The sequence below is a fragment of the Puntigrus tetrazona genome, chromosome 12, assembly GCF_018831695.1.
Source record: "Puntigrus tetrazona isolate hp1 chromosome 12, ASM1883169v1, whole genome shotgun sequence".
Lineage (NCBI taxonomy): Eukaryota > Metazoa > Chordata > Actinopteri > Cypriniformes > Cyprinidae > Puntigrus > Puntigrus tetrazona.
In genome coordinates this window covers 7,851,362-7,868,924 of record NC_056710.1, presented here as the reverse complement: position 1 = coordinate 7,868,924, position 17,563 = coordinate 7,851,362, and the positions used below count along the sequence as shown (strand labels likewise).

Genomic DNA, 17,563 nt, shown 5'->3' with positions numbered 1-17,563 from the left:
TAGTTGTCCTGTTTCTGACATGATAAAGATTAATATTACTCTATACTCATTCTACAATAAGCTGATAGATTTTTTTAAATGTAGTTTTTTTTTTTTTTTTTTTCAGCAAATCTATAGGCTTCCATTTGAAGATATGGCACACCATATAACAGAATGGTGCTAGGCAACAAAGTAATTCTATGGGTTGTGCTCTGTGCAAATAAGTTTCCATCATCTGTTAGTATTTGAATTTTATAACAAGATGAACTTACAAATCAGAAGCCACTGGAACTATCTGTTTTATAAAGACCTGGAATAAAAAAAACAGGAATGTTGCCAAAGGCCTTTTAAAATGTTTATGCTCCCTCTTTTTAATAAATGTTTGCAATTTTGTATTGTTTGAGGATGCATAGAAAGATGGATAGAGGTGTTAATCGTAATAGTAATAACAACAACAGAAAAAATGTGTATTAACTTTAACTTGAAAAAAATAAGGTGGTCTTTAATTGCAACTTACAACCTCTGCCGTTTCATCATCTTTTAACGAGTTATTGGCGCCCCTTCCCGGACCAAGACTGCAAATGCAGCAATCCTGCTACTTCCTGTTTGGGATTTCTGGGGTGTCAACATCGTGCAAATCACAGGCAGATTTCGCAAAGCCGAATGATCTCAAAATGACAACATAAGCTAAGTGCTTACACCCCGACACAGATAAGGTATGTAACGCTGGATGCAGCTGACGTATACTGTCCGCTATATAGAGGATGCATAAACAGCCATGATTTTTCCTTATGTTCTAATGTACATGCACCTGTCACTGCGGAAGATAGGCAGCTGCGGTCATTCAAAATGTTTCTCTTCTGACTGTATCGTAGTTATGTTCCAGTTTTCTTGCATATAATACGCCGTTGTCAATTACTCCACTATGCGTTTGTTTCTTAAGTGGTGTCACTGCTAGCTAGCGTGCTATCCGGCATTACCTGCATCAACAAACAAGCGTTCAAAACAACAACACGCAGTATCAAAATATCTGTGATTTTTTTCCTTACTAAATCGATTGCTTTAGAAACTGTTTAAACATCTTGCATTTCGCTAAAACAAAAGTACAAAAATACAATGGTATTTTACATGGAAAGCACCAATTTATTTGTTTATACCGTAGTATGTGCTATTTTAGTACTTTCTTGCTCGGTTAGAGTACTAATATGATAGTATCTTGCAATGCTGTGTCGATAAAGGAATTAAATATAGTAGTCATTCGTGTTCTATGCAATTACAATGTCATACTGTATTACGCTTAACACGGTACCGCCACAGTAGTGCGGGTCTGCGATTTAGTTAGCGCTTTGTAGCGTGCATTGTGCATTGCTGCCATGCATAGGTTTCATTTATAGCGTAGAAGGCAACAAAATACCAACAGGTCTCTTTCAGTGTATCAGCACTGTTTTGGCAGCATGAGGAACGGTAACGAGAATCAGCTGACTGCAGATTTGCCGTCAAAGCAGAGAAAAGAGTAGGCAGGAAATTCCGCTTCATTTGAAAGCAATTAACTTTGTGTGTCCTTGTTTGCTTCTGAACGCTTTTTTTGTAGCCATAGAGTGATGGTGAGGTGTCTGTTTATCTGCAGCTGTCCGTGTCTTGTCTCTGGCAGGGCGCATCATGCCGGGCTCCCTCCTGTGGGCTGTTGATGTGTATGGGAGAGTTTATAGCCTTTCGACAGCAGGACAGCAGTGGGAACACTGTCGCGATGCCCACTTGGAGTTCAAGCGTGTTACGGCTGTACAGCAGTGCTGCTGGAGCATTGCCTGTGACCACAACATCTATCTGTACGTTCACGCCAGTGACGTGCCCATCCGCTATCAAGAGGAGACGTATGAAAATCAGGTGTGCTCTATAATAATACAAAAAAAAAATCTGTCAAATCATCATTATAGGGTCTGGCCAACAAGCATAATATGTGTGTGTATGTATTTATTTATATGTAGGCAATTGTATCCAAGAAATATTTGAGAGCAGTAGCCTAAATGGTAAAGTACTACAAATATATTTTGACATTTCTGTTTGCTCAAATAGCAAAAGGAAAACTCCACTATAGCGATTTTATGATGTTCCAAAAAAAATGGAAAATTTGAGAGACTGATAATGTCAAATTTAACATCCCTCTAATAGAAGCTGCATTAGAAACGGCATTAAGCATCAAATTAAAAAATAAAAGTAGTTAACGCTAATACAAGGGACGTTAGCAATAAAGACTGATTGAGTTTTCTTTTAATATTTCATGCATTTTACTGTTATGTCTTTACTTTGTAAACATATATGTGTTTTCAGACTAACTGAAACTGGAATCATCATTACAAGACTTTGTGGTCAGCATCATAAATCCTCAAAACTTACATACATTTATAACAATGTGCTGTGTTATACTTAATGTATTAAATCACCATTGCATAAAAATTGTTGTTAAAAAGTATTAAATAACTTAAACTTAAATCATGGCACTGAATCCTACAAATTAAACCCGACCACCGGGTGATGAATTTATATATTTCAGAATCCTATTAGATGAGTGTTTCATCCATTAAATAGATGCATCTTTTGTGGAAAGAATTGCATAAATATTCTCCAAAACAAACTGCATATGTGCAGCTCTGCGCATTTCTGCGGTCTTTGTTTATTCTCTTTTGACAATGAACTGACAGAGGCACTTGATTATGAGATCATCTGCAAAACATTGTAGACTACATACGATAAACTTTAGTTAACATTAGGTGATGCATTATTTAACATTAGCAATGAGAAATGCACTTGTTACAGTATTAACTAATCTTTGTAAACATTACTTAATTAGTTATATATGTACATATACATACATGCAACGAGACTGACCTATGTGTTTCCTGTTCCCTGGCAGAGGTGGAACCCTGTCGATGGCTTCTCGGACCGGCTGTTGCCCAGTGACCGCTGGCAGTGGAGTGATGTCACAGGGCTAAAGCACCAGCCTCTGGGTGAGTTTCAGCTGCCCTCTGAAAACTGGGAGTGGGAAGCAGACTGGTACGTGGATGAAAACTTCGGAGGAGAACCCACAGAGAAAGGGGTCAGTGTCGATATCTTTAAAACCAAGAACAAGCTTTTCCTTGCTTTAAGCCGTATCTGATATTCTGTGTGTTTTCAGGGATGGACATATGCTATTGATTTTCCAGCCACTTACACAAAAGACAAAAAATGGAACTCTTGCGTGCGCCGTCGCAGGTGGATACGATACAGAAGGTACAAGGCACAGGACACTTGGGTCAAGGTGTGTACCAGCACAAAGGTCTTGAAAGCAGTGATACGGTGTAGCTTATCTTAATTGTTTCTCTTTAATTGTTGATGGAAAAACTTATCTGTGTGTCCTTGGATTTTATATGCGAAAGCAGATCCCCTCAGAGCAGACCGAGTCTCTTCCAGACCCGTTTAATGACATCACTTGTGGTGGCTGGGAGATCACTGAGGAGCCCAGAGGGTGTTTGGCACTGTGGGCGGTCTCTCTGCAGGGAAAGGTCAGAACTCTGCTTACGTGCAGTGTCCAACAACACCTCGTGCTTTCGTAATCAATTATTTTTTCAGTTCTTACAAATTGTACAGAGCGTATGAATTCAACTCAGATCGCATCAGATTGCATTTATTCACATAAAGATCTTTTTTTTTGTACATTTGAGCAGGTGTGGTTTCGGTGTGGCATCAACCATCATAATCCCGAGGGCTCTGTTTGGGAGGAGGTGCCTGTGCCAGGGGAGGTTGTGCAGATCAGCTGCGGCCCCGGTGACCTGGTGTGGGCTGTCCTGTGGGAGGGTCATCTGCTGGTCAGAGAAGGCATTGGCAGAGATTGCCTGAAGGGTGAGTGAAATTCACTTCGCAAAAATAAAAAAAGGAGGTGGATGATAGACATATGATCATTTTGATGTAATCACAGGGTCATCTTGGGTCACGGTGGAGTCTCCAAGCCCTGGTGTGGGTGCCGTACACGTAGCTGTTGGTGTGAATGTAGTGTGGGCTGTCACCAAAGATCATAAAGTAAGATATATTTTAATTTAATGTACACTTGCACATGCAGTGGGGTCCAAAATCTGAGGCCACTAATTAAAAGGCTGTTATTTTCTGATGTATTATTATTGGTGCTGTCCAATGGTTAACCATAATTAATCGCATCCAAAATGAATGATGCAATGCAATGAATCAGCACCTTTGACAGCGCTAATTATTATTTTTTTTACAAATTATATTATCATTCTTAATTACGTTGCCCATGCTGGAAATAGTGCAGAATTCTATTTTTTTTTACATTTAGAATGATTTCTAAAAGATTGTGTGATTCTGAAGGCTGGAGTAATGGATGCTTAATGTGATATGAATGTGAAAATGTTTTAATTTTGATTGGATAAATCCAGCCTTGTTGAGCATGAGGTGCTTGAAAAACATTTAAAAAACTTTTGAAACAGATTCTTATTCAGCTTGTTTTTTCCACATCTCCTCATTTTTATTAGGTCTGGTTTAGACGAGGTGTGAATTCTCATAATCCTTGTGGCTCAGGTTGGATAGGTATGGTTGGAGAGATGGTCATGATCAACGTGGGTCTCAATGATCAGGTCAGAGATCAGTGTTTCCTCTTTGGTTTATCTCATTGAATTCTCTGATGAACTATTTACATTAGGGCTTGGAGATATATATCGATCGATATGATCATATGCATCTTGTTGCAAAGTTGTTGATTAGCGGTAAAATCTCCATCACTTGTTTTCAAATGGAGCACCAGTTAATACACAGAGCCGTAGATCACTGACAAGCTAATCAAGAACCAGCTTTACTGACGATATGCTCATAAAATATCAATATAAATATTGCCCAGCCCAATTTTGACATTGAATAATAGTGCCTATTTCAACATCAAAAGCAGAAAATAGCTAAATAAAGTGCATTTTCTTGGCTACTAAAATCTTCTGAATGCTTAACCCAGAAGCTTTCATATAGATAGATGCTTTTATTAATATAATATTGGTGTGATAAAATACCAGATATTATGCCATATATATATATATATATATATATATATATATATATATATATATATATATAATTTTAGCTGTAATTACATTGAGATCTTTAAAGGTCATGTGATGTGTCTCTGTGCTCAGGTGTGGGCTATTGGTTTTGAAGACCGGGCAGTATATTTTCGCCAGGGTGTGACTGCCAGCGAACTAAGTGGAAAGGCCTGGAAGGTTGTCTCTGTACCCAGAGATAGTGAACGTTCCCACTCTAGCGCCAGCGCAAGCAGTCTTCAGAGGTTAGTTGACTTTAAAATCCGTACACTGTGATGCATGTTCTAGTTACAGCATTCCTGGTTCTGTCGTGCTAATGTGAGTGGTAGAATTCTGTACATTCTTTTAGATATTTTATTGCAAATGTACTGAATGTAATTTTCTGGTATGACAAAAACATTTCTCAACATTTCGTGTTACTAAACATCCCACCATCCCGTTACGAACAGCCACCAGCAGTGTGAACTGCATTTAACAGTCTGTTCCTCTCAAAAAAAAACAATAGATACATTTTTTTAGGGAAAGTTGTTTCTTTAAAACCAAAAGTAGACTACAGCAATGCAAGTGTAATCAGTTTTTCAGAAACATAAAAATATAATGTCATTTGTGACCAGGATAATATTTATATTTTTAATGAAACGCAAAAAAAGGGTTTGAATGTTTTGTCATATGTGACAAGTTAATTCAATAAAATGTTTCGAACAATACAAAATTTGCAATACTGGTTAATATTACAGTGTTTTTGCACAGTGCGGTGAATTCAGTATATGGATACTGAAAAGCAATGAAAGCTTTTACAGGTTAAAATTTACAACGGTTATTTGGAACATGAATAATGTGTTCAACTTTTTTTTAATACATTAGATTATGTATATTATATATATTATGTGTCAATGTGATTCCAAACTTCAGGTGCTGCACATACTAACTCGTTGTGTCTCTACACCTCTACACCACAGTGCTGGTTGTTTCTTTGGTGGTGAGGTGCGTCTGCAGTCCCAGGCATCAATGTTGAGTGATGCAGACCCTGAGACTGAGAGAGCTGGGGGTGAAGTTGTCCCAACACCTGAGATAGGAGATGCCCCTAAACCACGCATCCCCAAAGTAACCAGTGACAGCTTCATCTCAGAGCTTGTGTCTGATCGTGAAGGCCAAATCAGTCGCCGAGACGTCCCTCCAGCTGGCCCATCTATTCCTGAGGAAGATCACCCAGAAAAAGAGGTGGAGGACAGGACCTCCCCAGCCCAGGTTCTGTCTCCTAGCCAATCAGGCGGGGTGGATCCTCAATGGAGCAATGTGGACCTAGAGGAGGCCCAGACGCACCTCACAGCTGGACCTGGAGGAGATGCAGCTGAAACCAGCAGCCTGTCTTCTGTAGCAACTTATAACTTGGCCCTAGAGGAGCCTTACGGGCCAGATGAACATCCAAAATGGGCCTGGGTTAGCGGTGGGGGATGTTTGGTTGAGTGTCACACACAGCTCCACTGGTTCAACTCATCTGCTTCCACAGGTCAGCCGGGTGACATATTGAAATAACATCGATACTGCAATATGGTGTAGTGAAGTATTGGATTTACACAGTGTTTCAGTTTCTAAAAGCGGCTTGGTTCATTTACTGTGAATCAAGCCATTCCGAAACTCTGATATCATTTTCTACATGCGTACAATTTTTTTTTTTTTTGTACGTAACTTGCGATTTTTATTTGCTGTTAACCATCAAAATAAAAGCTCAATGGTTTGCCATTTGAAAATAAAGAAATTAATATAAATATTGTCATTTTACAGAATTCTGCATTTATTTTACTATATTGTTGAATATAATAAGAATCAAAATAAAAAAATATGATCTATTTTATAGTACAATTGAATTGGTCAAAAGCAGTGGTAATGTGCCTCAAGTTTAAAGATATTTATGAAATGGTTGCAGAAAGAGATTATCCAAAGTAAATCTAAGTATAAACAGTTCTGTTTTTCCTTGAATGAAAACAAAACTCACGATGTCACAATTTTCCAGTATCGTGCAGCAGCTCTATTTCCATCTGTGTGATTGAATTTGATGATTCACTTTGCCCTTGACTTTATCACATGCGATTGTCTCCTCAGCCCTGAACTCGTCCATGCAGGCCATGTCTCTCTCCATTACACCCGCTCAAACGGCAGCATGGCGTAAACAGATATTTGAGCAGCTCAGTGAGCGATCCAAGAGAGAAATGGAGAATTTCATGCATTATGAGCAGGCCATTGAACAGGTAGTGCTCGCACACATAACCGTTCACCTCATCTGATGTTTTTGGTTACACTAACCGGTTTTGTGGTTTGTCTTTTTAAAATTATATTCAGACTGTCATTGGCATAGCGACAGTAAGTGTTCGTACAAGTGCTTCAAGTTAGATCAATAGCAGCAGTTACGACGACAGTGGCCCTCAGATGGTAGAACTGAGGAGTTACCCCTAGAAAATGAACCTTTTGTTTAAACCTTAAAAAAAAGCGTATGGTTTGATAAATGATTCACTCTGAATCCTGTCCTTTTTCACAGTCTGTGTGGGTGAAGAAGGGCACCATGCAGTGGTGGAGAGACTGGAAACCTCATAAGTGGCTGGATGTTCAGTTTGCACTAGAGCAGTTTTCAGGAGCGGAGGGTAACAAGGATGGGATTCTGTTTATCTACTACACATTTAACGTCGAAAAGAAGGTAATCTCACATTGTTTATGGAATCAGGATTGTAGTTTTGTGTATATTAATCCATGTTTATTAGCTTTGATGCCGTCTAGTAAGGTTAGTGCACTGTTAGTGAACCTTATTCTCATCAAGGAATCTTTGCAAAATGCATTAAACACCGCCATTAAAATAATAATAATAATAATAATAAATGTTTAATGAGTACCAAATCAGCCTATTATAAAAACAGCATAATGAAACAGATATTATTTTTTCTCAAATAATAAAATAATTGGCAAAATATATATGAATTATCATATAAATGCAGCTTTGATCAGCATAAGAGACTTTCGTTCAGAAACACTAAATGGAACTTGTAAAGTGATTTCATGTGGTCTAAATTCAACCCGTTTTTTTTTTTTTTTTTTTTTTTTCCTCTGTGCAGTATCTCCACGTGTTCATTAATGAAGTGACAATCCTGGTGCCGGTACTGAATGACTCCAAACACACGTTTGCCATCTATACAGCAGAGCGAACCAAACAGAGGTGGCCCATCCGCCTGGCTGCGGCCACAGAGCTGGAGATGCACGACTGGGTGAGGAGAGAACATTAACCAGGGCGAAACAGATTCTAAACAACTTGCACTGGACTTTGTTATTACTTTCCTGTTTGACTGACAGTTTGTTCATCCTTTCAGCTTGCTTTGCTTAGTGTGTCCTGCTGTGACTCTAGAGGTATTCAGGGCACTCCCTCGAAACAAGCCATCTGGTCGGTCACCTGTAAAGGTGACATCTTTGTGAGCGAACCCACAAAAGAACTAGAGGCATCTCCCTACCCTACACCGTGTGATCAGATGTAAGGATTAGATTGAGTTGATGCAAATGGGTGATTCTTTTATCAGGGAGTTAAAACCTTAAAGGCGCAGTGTGTAAATTTTAGTGGCATTTAGTGGTTGGGATGGTGAATTGCAACCAACGGTTCAATCCCTCGCTCTCTTTAAAGAAGCTACGGTGGCGTTACAGGATTATGTCGTAGTCTGAGAGAGCAGAGATAGCCAGCAATGAGATTTCTTTACAAAGGTAAATTAATGAATTTGATTTACTTAATTATTTAATAAATCAATATGTTATCGCAAATATTATTGCTACTTGTTCATCAATGTGTGTCAGTGTTGTATTCACAAGAACAACATAGTGACGAAACATGTTCTGTTTGTCCTTAAAGGGATAGTGTACAAACATGATGGCAACTTCTATGTAAGGGACTCATGGTGTTTGTAGATATAAATAGCTCATTCTATGTTAATAAAAACGTAACCGTTGTATAAGGTCTTTGTACCCTTCTGAAAACATAGTTGCATATATCATATTGCATAGATCCTCCTAAATATTAACACTGCACCTTTAGGTTTTTAAGAGTTTTAAATTATGTATTAATATTATTCAAACATTATTTTCACTTACTTTTAAGTGAGTTTTTCCAAAAAAAAACCCCAAAAAAACAGTGTGCATCATTAGTCCCAAATAGCATTAAATAAAATTCATACCAACACATTAAACAAAAATTTACTTGAAAGTTGACTGACTTCAGTGTCACATGATCCTTCAGAAATCACCCTGATAAGCTGATTTAATGCTCGAGAAACATTTATTGTCATTATCAACATTGAAAACAGCTGTTTTAATATTTTTGGATATTTTTTCAGAATCTTTTCATAAATAGAAAGCATTTATACGGAAAAGAAAACCTTTGTAACAATGTACAAGTCTTTATTTTTCTTGTATCCTTATTTTAATACATATATCTTACATATGCTCAAGCATATATTCGGAAATGTTAGATTTCTCTGTTGTCTTGCTTTATTGCCTTATAGCAACTTATGAATATTCATTATGGAAATATGATTCTCTGCAAAAAAAAAAAAAAACGAACTACAATCATTGTCGTCATGGGCAGGTTCTGGCGTCAAGTCGGAGGGCATTTGCGTATAATTGAGTCCAACAGTCTTGGTGTGGTGTGGGGGATTGGCTATGACCACACTGCCTGGGTCCACACAGGAGGCTATGGAGGAGGCTTCTTCCAGGGTAAATTTCTAAGCCAATCAGTGTTTTTCATGCGTTTCACGTAGTCGCATAATGTATTTATCTCACACGCACAGGTTTGGCAAGCAGCACAGATAACATCTACACACAGACTGACGTGAAGAGTGTGTATATCTACGAGAACCAGCGCTGGAATCCTGTCACTGGTTACACTAACAGGTTAATACCGATCATGATGTTTGCTATCCAGACGTGTTCAGTACGCTCACTGCTGTGCCTCACCGTTCCTCCTCCAGGGGTCTCCCTACTGACCGTTACATGTGGAGCGATGCCTCAGGTCTGAAGGAGTGCACTAAAAACAACACAAAACCTCCCTCCCCCAACTGGACTTGGGTTTGTGCTGTTATGCATTTCCTCAAGATGCATAAAGAACATGACAGTGAATGCTTTATAACTGCAAGTTACTGTATGTGTTAATGCTCACTAATATTTTGTAGGTCTCAGACTGGGCCATTGACTATGCTGTGTCAGGTGGCACAGACAGAGAGGGCTGGCAGTATGCAGCTGACTTTCCTGCGTATGTTATTAGTATTTCCAGCCTGTCTTATCGCATAAAAAGCAAAATTTTCAAAAAGCGAGAGCTAGCTAACTAATTATTCTAAACGTCTTCAACGTTCTAGGTCATACCACGGAAATAAAACATTGAAGGACTTTGTCCGCCGCAGACGTTGGGCCAGGTATCTAGCACTTACTTTAGGAATATATTTTTATTGTTCACTAATGTAGTAAACTAAAGTAAACAAATTGAAACTAATTGTTAATCAATAAATAAAAGGTACAGTCACATACTTATGCTGTAATTTGGCAGATTTTTTGATCGTTTGCATTTTGCCTACTGAAATTCACATTTTTATTAATTGCTAGGGCTGTCAAATCAAAGGTTTTTGTTTACATTTATAGATGTGTGTTATGTTTAAATTTATTATTTATGTAAAAAAATGAACACACATATATTGAAATTTTTTACAAGTATTTATTTATGTAATATATATTTATATATATTATTTATATTCATAGAATTTATATTATATATAAATATATTTAATAAGTAAACATTTTTATATTAACGTAATAAATATACATAGTGTACACAATGTATACTATATAGAAATATATATCACATATATATATATATATATATTATATATATCACACTTATATACGTGTATGTGTTTATTTATACATATAAATATTTACTGTGCGCACACATATTTTATTTATTCATAAACATGTATTTTGGTTACGGTTAATTGCAATTAATCATTCTCACAGTCTAAGTAGTAAATAGTGAAAAAGACAATACAAATATTAAAAGATGTAACCAAACATAGTCTTTTAGTATTTTTGTTAGATATTTTTGTTTGCAATTACTCAAAATTATTAAAATAGTATTTGGGTTAATCATACGGAAACAATTTTTGTAATTGTTAAATTTGACTCCTATCCTCCTTCCACCTTAGAAAGTGTAAACTCACAACGACCGGCCCCTGGCAGGAAGTTCCACCTATACCTTTGAGTGACATCACAATCCTGCCGTGTGGACCGAAGAGCACGGTGGAACAGGTGCCATTATGGGCCATCAGCAACAAAGGAGACGTCTTGTGCCGTCTGGGCGTCACTTCACTTACCCCTGGAGTAAGAGCCAAGTTCCTTATTTTCTAGAAGTTGGCTAATATGTTTAGCATTCAGTAGTTCCCATGCAAATCAGGTACGGATACTTCTCAAACACCAGCACTATCACTGTAAGAGTCCTCACGAATTAGTGTAACCCTGACCTATGAAATGGCTTGCTCGCAGGGGTCGTCATGGTTACACGTTGGAACTGACCAGCCTTTCAAGTCGATTTCCATAGGTGCCGTCCACCAGGTTTGGGCCATCGCTAAAGATGGCTCTGCATTCTACAGGGGCTCTGTATCTGCCCAGAACCCGGCAGGTGAGGAAATAACCTTCTGTCACAAAGCCTGTACGTGTATCACCCCATGAGAAATAGATAATACATACTTGTCTCTTACGTTACATTTTAATGCAAGTCATGCCTGTCATCCTGCTGTTGCAGCATTGCCTGTATTTCTGCTGAAAGGTTTGATCTGTTCACAGGAGATTGCTGGTATCACATCCCTTCTCCGACCGGACAGAAGCTCAAACAGGTGTCAGTGGGCAGGACGTCTGTATACACGGTGGATGAAAATGGTACACCTATACATGGCACACTGATAAAAATGTATTAATACATCAGTGGCAACTGGTACTTTTCCATGTGAGGAAGGGCAGATGTTACTAATCAATGGAAAAATGTGTACTCTGATCTGTTTGTGTATCTTGGTGTCTGCAGTATTGCTCCAAAAAGCAGTTTACTTAAGGACTGAAATATCTTAATATCAATAATTCATCAATCTTTAGTATAACTGTTTACAATTATTGTACAGTTATTTTTGCTTAGTCAGTTTTACACATGCTAGATCATATGCTATAAATGTAAGTGCCTCTGTGAATTTGGGGTCACTAGGTATTGTTTTGTTTGAGAAATAAATCCTTTTATTCAGCAAGGGCGCTTATATAATAATAATGTTACAAACACACACAATATACATATTAGGAGTGTAGCGATACACAAATAGAGTACCGAACGCAGCACGGTGTGCATCAGCAGATTCGCTGAGGGACACGGCGTTAAAAAAATATACATATTTAAAAAAAAAAAGTTTTATACATTAGTTTTTATACGTTGGCATATTTTATAGAAATATAAAATGTATGTTTACTTGCAACGGTTATGCTAACAACAATAAAAAGACACTAAAGACATTAAAACGGCGACATCTGCCATTGGACACTGTTTTTCGTTGACACGTTGCACTCCAAAGTCCCCACTAACAAGGATAATTACACATATCGTTATAACCCTAATATAAATAAATATATGTATACATGAAAAACTTTTTGAACTTCTTCTTTTTAAAAATGTAAAAATGCTGTTATTAAACCTTATATATCAATTAACAAAAACCAGTGAGAGAGAGATATATTTATATATTATTTATTTTTTGTTAGTAGAAAAGACTTTAAATCTTTTATATATATATATATACAAAATGTAAATATAAATTACATTTTAGTCATTTAGCAGACATTTTTATTCGAAGAGAAAGCGACTTACAAATAAAAACAACAGAACCAATCGATTTCAACAAAAGAGCAGTCTCAGTTAGCCTAACGCAATACACATAGCAAGGTTTTGTTTTGTTTTTTGGTTTGGTTTTTTTAAGTAAACAAGTAGATAGACATAGATACATTTTTTTTATATCATGTGTTAATGTATAAATGAACCAATTGTTATAGCACTGATTCTGTGTATGGTTTTGTATGAGCAGGTAACCTGTGGTACAGACATGGTGTGACCCCCAGTTACCCTCAGGGCTCATCATGGGAGCACATCTCCAATAATGTGCGCAAGGTGTCTGTGGGACCTCTGGACCAGGTCTAGACCATTTTTCCTTGTTAACCATTGCAGTCTAACTGCTGCAGGTTGCTTCTCTGCTGAATGTTGAATATTTTTTTTTCTTAGGTGTGGATCATTGCAGATAAGGTGCAAGGCAGTCACAGTTTGAGCTGTGGTACTGTGTGTCGTCGACTGGGGGTGCTGCCGATGGAACCCAAAGGACACTCATGGGACTACGGCATTGGGGTGAGCACTGTCCTTACGCTCACCAGTTATAAATAGTACTGAATGGATAGAAAATAATAAATCGCGTGTTTCTTTCAGGGTGGATGGGATCATATAACAGTCAGAGGAAATGCCATGGAGGCACCTCGCATCCTGATGCCATCCCTGACGGATAACCAGACGGCAACACGTCCGCTACTAACCAGTAACCAGCCAGAGATGAACGGAAACCCAGTAGGCTGTTAGTCAGCTGAGATCTTAAAGCTAACTGTCTCTACTGTAGCCATGAACTGTTTTCTTCCCTTCTGTAGCCCTTCTCTTGTTGAGAGCAGAATTACTCAATACTACTTAACAAATCGTGTGACTCGAGCGCCCGCACATGCAGACGGCTCTGTGGTTTTGTTTGTAAATCAGCTGAATTCACGTTTTATAGTTAGTTTGAAAGCTGTTTCCTCCTTTTGAGAGGCTCTCGTGGATACTGAGACCACTTTCAGTAATGCCCTCGCTCTTTTAACTCTCCCATCATTCGTCATTGCTTTTTACAGAGCATTCTTGTTCGGAGGATCTCAATTTAATGCTTATTTATTCGTAAAATCACGATTGCCCGTTTGCATTTTTTTTTTTTTTATTTGAATTCAGGGGCATTAAATACAAAAGGTCACAGTGTAAGCTAATGTAGGTACACTTAAAGCATTTTATATTGAACATCACACACAAACAACATTTTTAAACAAACACCTGCTTCGGGGAATTTTACGGCTAGGCTGCAATGCCGCTAGACATCGGTTTAAGCATAAAAGTCTTTAATACTTTCATCATCTGCTTGTATCGGGTTATGTATTTATTCAAAGCGGAGACGGCACAGTGGTACTGTACAAATACACTACAGTTCCAAAATCTGGGGTCAGTAAGATTTTTTTATGATTATTTTGTTTTTTTTAAGAAATTCATACTTCATTCAGCAAAGATATAAAAAAAGACTAAAATGAGAGTGAAGGATTATATTGTGAAAGATTTCTGTTTCAAAAATAAATGCTGTACTTTTGAACTTCCTACATAATGTTCAAAGGTTTAATGTTTAAAAAGTTGCTACAAAATAATTTAACAGCTTTACCGTTTTCAACATTGATAATAAGAATTTGTTATATATCCGCAAAGTGCAAAAAAAAAAATCAGCATAGCTGAATGAATATGACAGAATTTTCACAATATTTATTTTATCAAATAAAAGCAGTGGTGAGATTAAAAAAATAAATAAATACATGTGAATCTTACCGACCTTTAAGTTTTGAATGGTAGTGTACGTTCAGACACTTAATTTGCTGTTGTCATTGATGAAAGAGTGCAATGTTTATTTTGCACTTGAAAATGTGATGAAAATGACAATGTTGTGAAACATTTCTCAGGATGTCAGCATATTTCATTTATAGATATATAAGTGGTTTAATTCCATTTAAAGGCAGCACAAATTTCAAAAAGTAACAGTGTTTATAACAGATCTTTCCAAATGGTTTTATTCCTCTTCTGCTAAGTTATATTGTACATGTGGATGTATAAATTTGGAATATTTATGGGTAATTTATTATATTATATGTGAAACTGGATTAATTGTGTGACGTCCTATAGGGCATTATTTATGGTTGCTTCTGTACATATTATGAAGGCATGAGAGAAACCAATAGAAAAAAAAAGGATAATATAGTTTGAAATTATTAAATATAGACAAATAACAGGGTAAAGAGTCTTAATTTGAGTACATTGAACTCCTCTCAGTGTCACATGTGCATGGTATGTGTCCTCTCAATAAATATTAAATCTGCTCCGAAACTTTGCATTTTTAATATGAAATACTTACCCTGTTAAAGGGATGGTTCACCCAAAAAAAATTTATTTTTATTGTTTGCTCACCCTCAGGACGTTTCAAACCTGTATGACTGTATGGAAAACAAAGAAAGAAGATTTTGTTTTGTTTGCCCACACAATAAAGGGTCCACTGACTGTCACTATTTGAGCAAAACATATTCTTTTGTGACGTTTTTTGGGTGAACTACACTATTGGCCAGAAAATTGTGTCCCTTCATAATCCAAAGAGTTCACTGCTAGTAACTCTAAGAAAGACTGATGTTGGAAAATAACTACCTCATTGTTTGTGGGCAAAATAATCGGTGCATACTCTGTACGTAAATGAGCCCGTTTATGAACCAGCTTTAGCTTGTAAACTCGGGGTCATTCAGATGGACCCTTTTGTGAGTTCATCATCACGCGTGTATTTACACAGCACTATTTGAGTCTGTGGCAGCGTGCGTTAGCTGCCTTGGTTGAAGCTGTGAATGTGGCTCAGGTAGTTGGACAGATCTTCCTCTCCCTCCTCCTGTAGATGCTGCTGATAGCACTGCAGGAGCCGGGAGGCATGAGCCTCCATGTCAGTCTCGGCGTGAGGCAGGCAGGCGTTTGACATGCCCAGGATGATTGTGGTTAATGCCTTGATGTAGTTCTTTGCCAGCGTGAGCGTCTCGATCTTGGAAAGTTTCTTGTCCGTGTTGACGTGAGGAATGGCCTCCCGCAGGGCCTGAAAGGCATTGTTGAGTTTGTGCATCCTCTGCCTCTCTCTCTCGTTACTCTCCAGCCTGCGGACGTTGCGTTCCTTAGCGCTGCCGTGCTGCCGCCTGCGACGTTTGGCCACGCGGGAACTGCTGTGCCTCTCACCCCTCAGTGTTCTCCATGTGCCTCCCAGCCTCACGGACGCCTCTGAACCCTCCTGCTCACTGGAACCTGGCTCTGTTTCCAGCGTAAAGTCTGGGTCGTCCTGCTCTGCCCAAGACTGTCTGCCCCGCTTTGACCCCTTTCCTTTGGACTTCATACTTGGCTCACCCACACCCTGGTGTAGGCCCTAGGATATTATCATTCACATTTGATTGGAGCAAGTTAACATGCAAAACAACATACGTGACCCCGAACCACAAAACCAGTCGTAAATAGCACAGGTATATTTGTAATCATAACTTGTCAAAATAGATTTTTCAGTAATCATTAAGATATTAAGTAAAGATCATGTTTCATTAAGAGATTTAGTCAATTTCCTACCATAAATATACCAAAACTTAATTTTGAATTAGTAATATGCATTGCTAGGGACTTCATTTGGACTGTTTTAAAGGGGATTTTCTCAGTATTTAATTATTTGCACCCTCACATTCCAGATTTTTTTTAAAAAAGTTGATTTTCAGCCAAATATTGTCCTATCCTAACAAACCACACACCGATTATTTATCCAGCTTAGCTTTCAGATAATGTATAAATATCAACTTTAACACTCGTGACTGGTTTTGTGATCCAGGGTCACGTATATCTTTACAAATAACTTTAATACAGTGAATACTGCGTATAATATGAAGATTGAAAACATCTCAAGAGCTTTTTAACATCCTGTACTAATTTCTATAAATAACGTGTAATATCCTTCCCTAGTTAGTTTCACTACAGTAACATCTCGTACATCCCTGGTTAACGGTTATCCGTTCAAAATAACAAAACTTTCACTGCGCGTAAATACTGAATAAATCCACTATTGAAAATTAAATAATAACTGCTGATAACGAATCCGACGCTGACACAGTAAAGTGAACAATTAGACTGCACATTGTCTCTACACGCTGGCGCTGCTGTCCTCCAAGCTGTCAATCGTGTCTTCCGACGGGAAACAAAGTTTTGCTTACCTCGAAATAAATGTCCGCCAAACTCGTGGCGATTTGAGCGCGATAAGAGGCTTGAGGAGAGCGATAATGGGTTGACGCGAAGCGCTGTTGTCCTCCTGCCAGCCGCAGTCAGAATGAAATGATAACGGTCACGCGCTCTACCTGTTGCTGCTCGATGTCCACGTAGCGCTTTTGTGGCCAATCAAAGGAGGGATCCGTTTCGTCTCGACTCACCCGTGAGCTGGCGCAAGCATCGGAAATAGCGATCTGAAACTTTGTTAAGGCTTTCGGATGATGATAATAGCGGGTCTGTCACACGGCAAGCCGCCGCTGCAGGTGGTTTATACAGTGCGCTCCCTTATTGCTTTTGTTTTAAAGCTGCGGACGGA

General features: G+C 38.1%; 2 protein-coding genes across 4 annotated transcripts; one reads left to right on the top strand and one right to left on the bottom strand.

The window, feature by feature from the left end:
- Nucleotides 1-564: 564 nt before the first annotated feature.
- Nucleotides 565-15,306, top strand: tecpr1a (tectonin beta-propeller repeat containing 1a). 3 transcript variants are annotated; one of them, XM_043254095.1, is made up of 25 exons: nucleotides 565-695; nucleotides 1,631-1,863; nucleotides 2,891-3,073; nucleotides 3,152-3,274; nucleotides 3,396-3,518; nucleotides 3,681-3,855; nucleotides 3,932-4,032; nucleotides 4,503-4,604; nucleotides 5,151-5,299; nucleotides 6,014-6,564; nucleotides 7,158-7,303; nucleotides 7,591-7,746; nucleotides 8,159-8,308; nucleotides 8,411-8,568; nucleotides 9,670-9,797; nucleotides 9,872-9,974; nucleotides 10,052-10,148; nucleotides 10,253-10,332; nucleotides 10,436-10,492; nucleotides 11,276-11,450; nucleotides 11,613-11,748; nucleotides 11,913-12,005; nucleotides 13,187-13,293; nucleotides 13,381-13,500; nucleotides 13,579-15,306. In XM_043254095.1, the coding sequence occupies exons 2-25, from the start codon at nucleotides 1,639-1,641 to the stop codon at nucleotides 13,723-13,725; spliced, it is 3,585 nt and encodes a 1,194-aa protein (XP_043110030.1). In that variant the 5' UTR covers nucleotides 565-695; nucleotides 1,631-1,638; the 3' UTR covers nucleotides 13,726-15,306. The 3 variants fall into 3 exon arrangements, with proteins under 3 accessions (XP_043110030.1, XP_043110029.1, XP_043110031.1); XM_043254094.1 differs by having other exon boundaries at nucleotides 596-695; nucleotides 1,607-1,863; XM_043254096.1 differs by lacking the exons at nucleotides 11,913-12,005; nucleotides 13,187-13,293; nucleotides 13,381-13,500; nucleotides 13,579-15,306 and having other exon boundaries at nucleotides 596-695; nucleotides 1,607-1,863; nucleotides 11,276-11,523; nucleotides 11,613-11,752.
- Nucleotides 14,087-17,417, bottom strand: bhlha15 (basic helix-loop-helix family, member a15). The gene is made up of 2 exons (XM_043254098.1): nucleotides 17,196-17,417; nucleotides 14,087-16,369 (listed from the first exon to the last, which is right to left on the bottom strand). Exon 2 carries the CDS (start codon nucleotides 16,337-16,339, stop codon nucleotides 15,785-15,787), a length of 555 nt encoding a protein of 184 aa, XP_043110033.1. The 5' UTR covers nucleotides 16,340-16,369; nucleotides 17,196-17,417; the 3' UTR covers nucleotides 14,087-15,784.
- Between the last annotated feature and the right edge of the window lie 146 nt (nucleotides 17,418-17,563).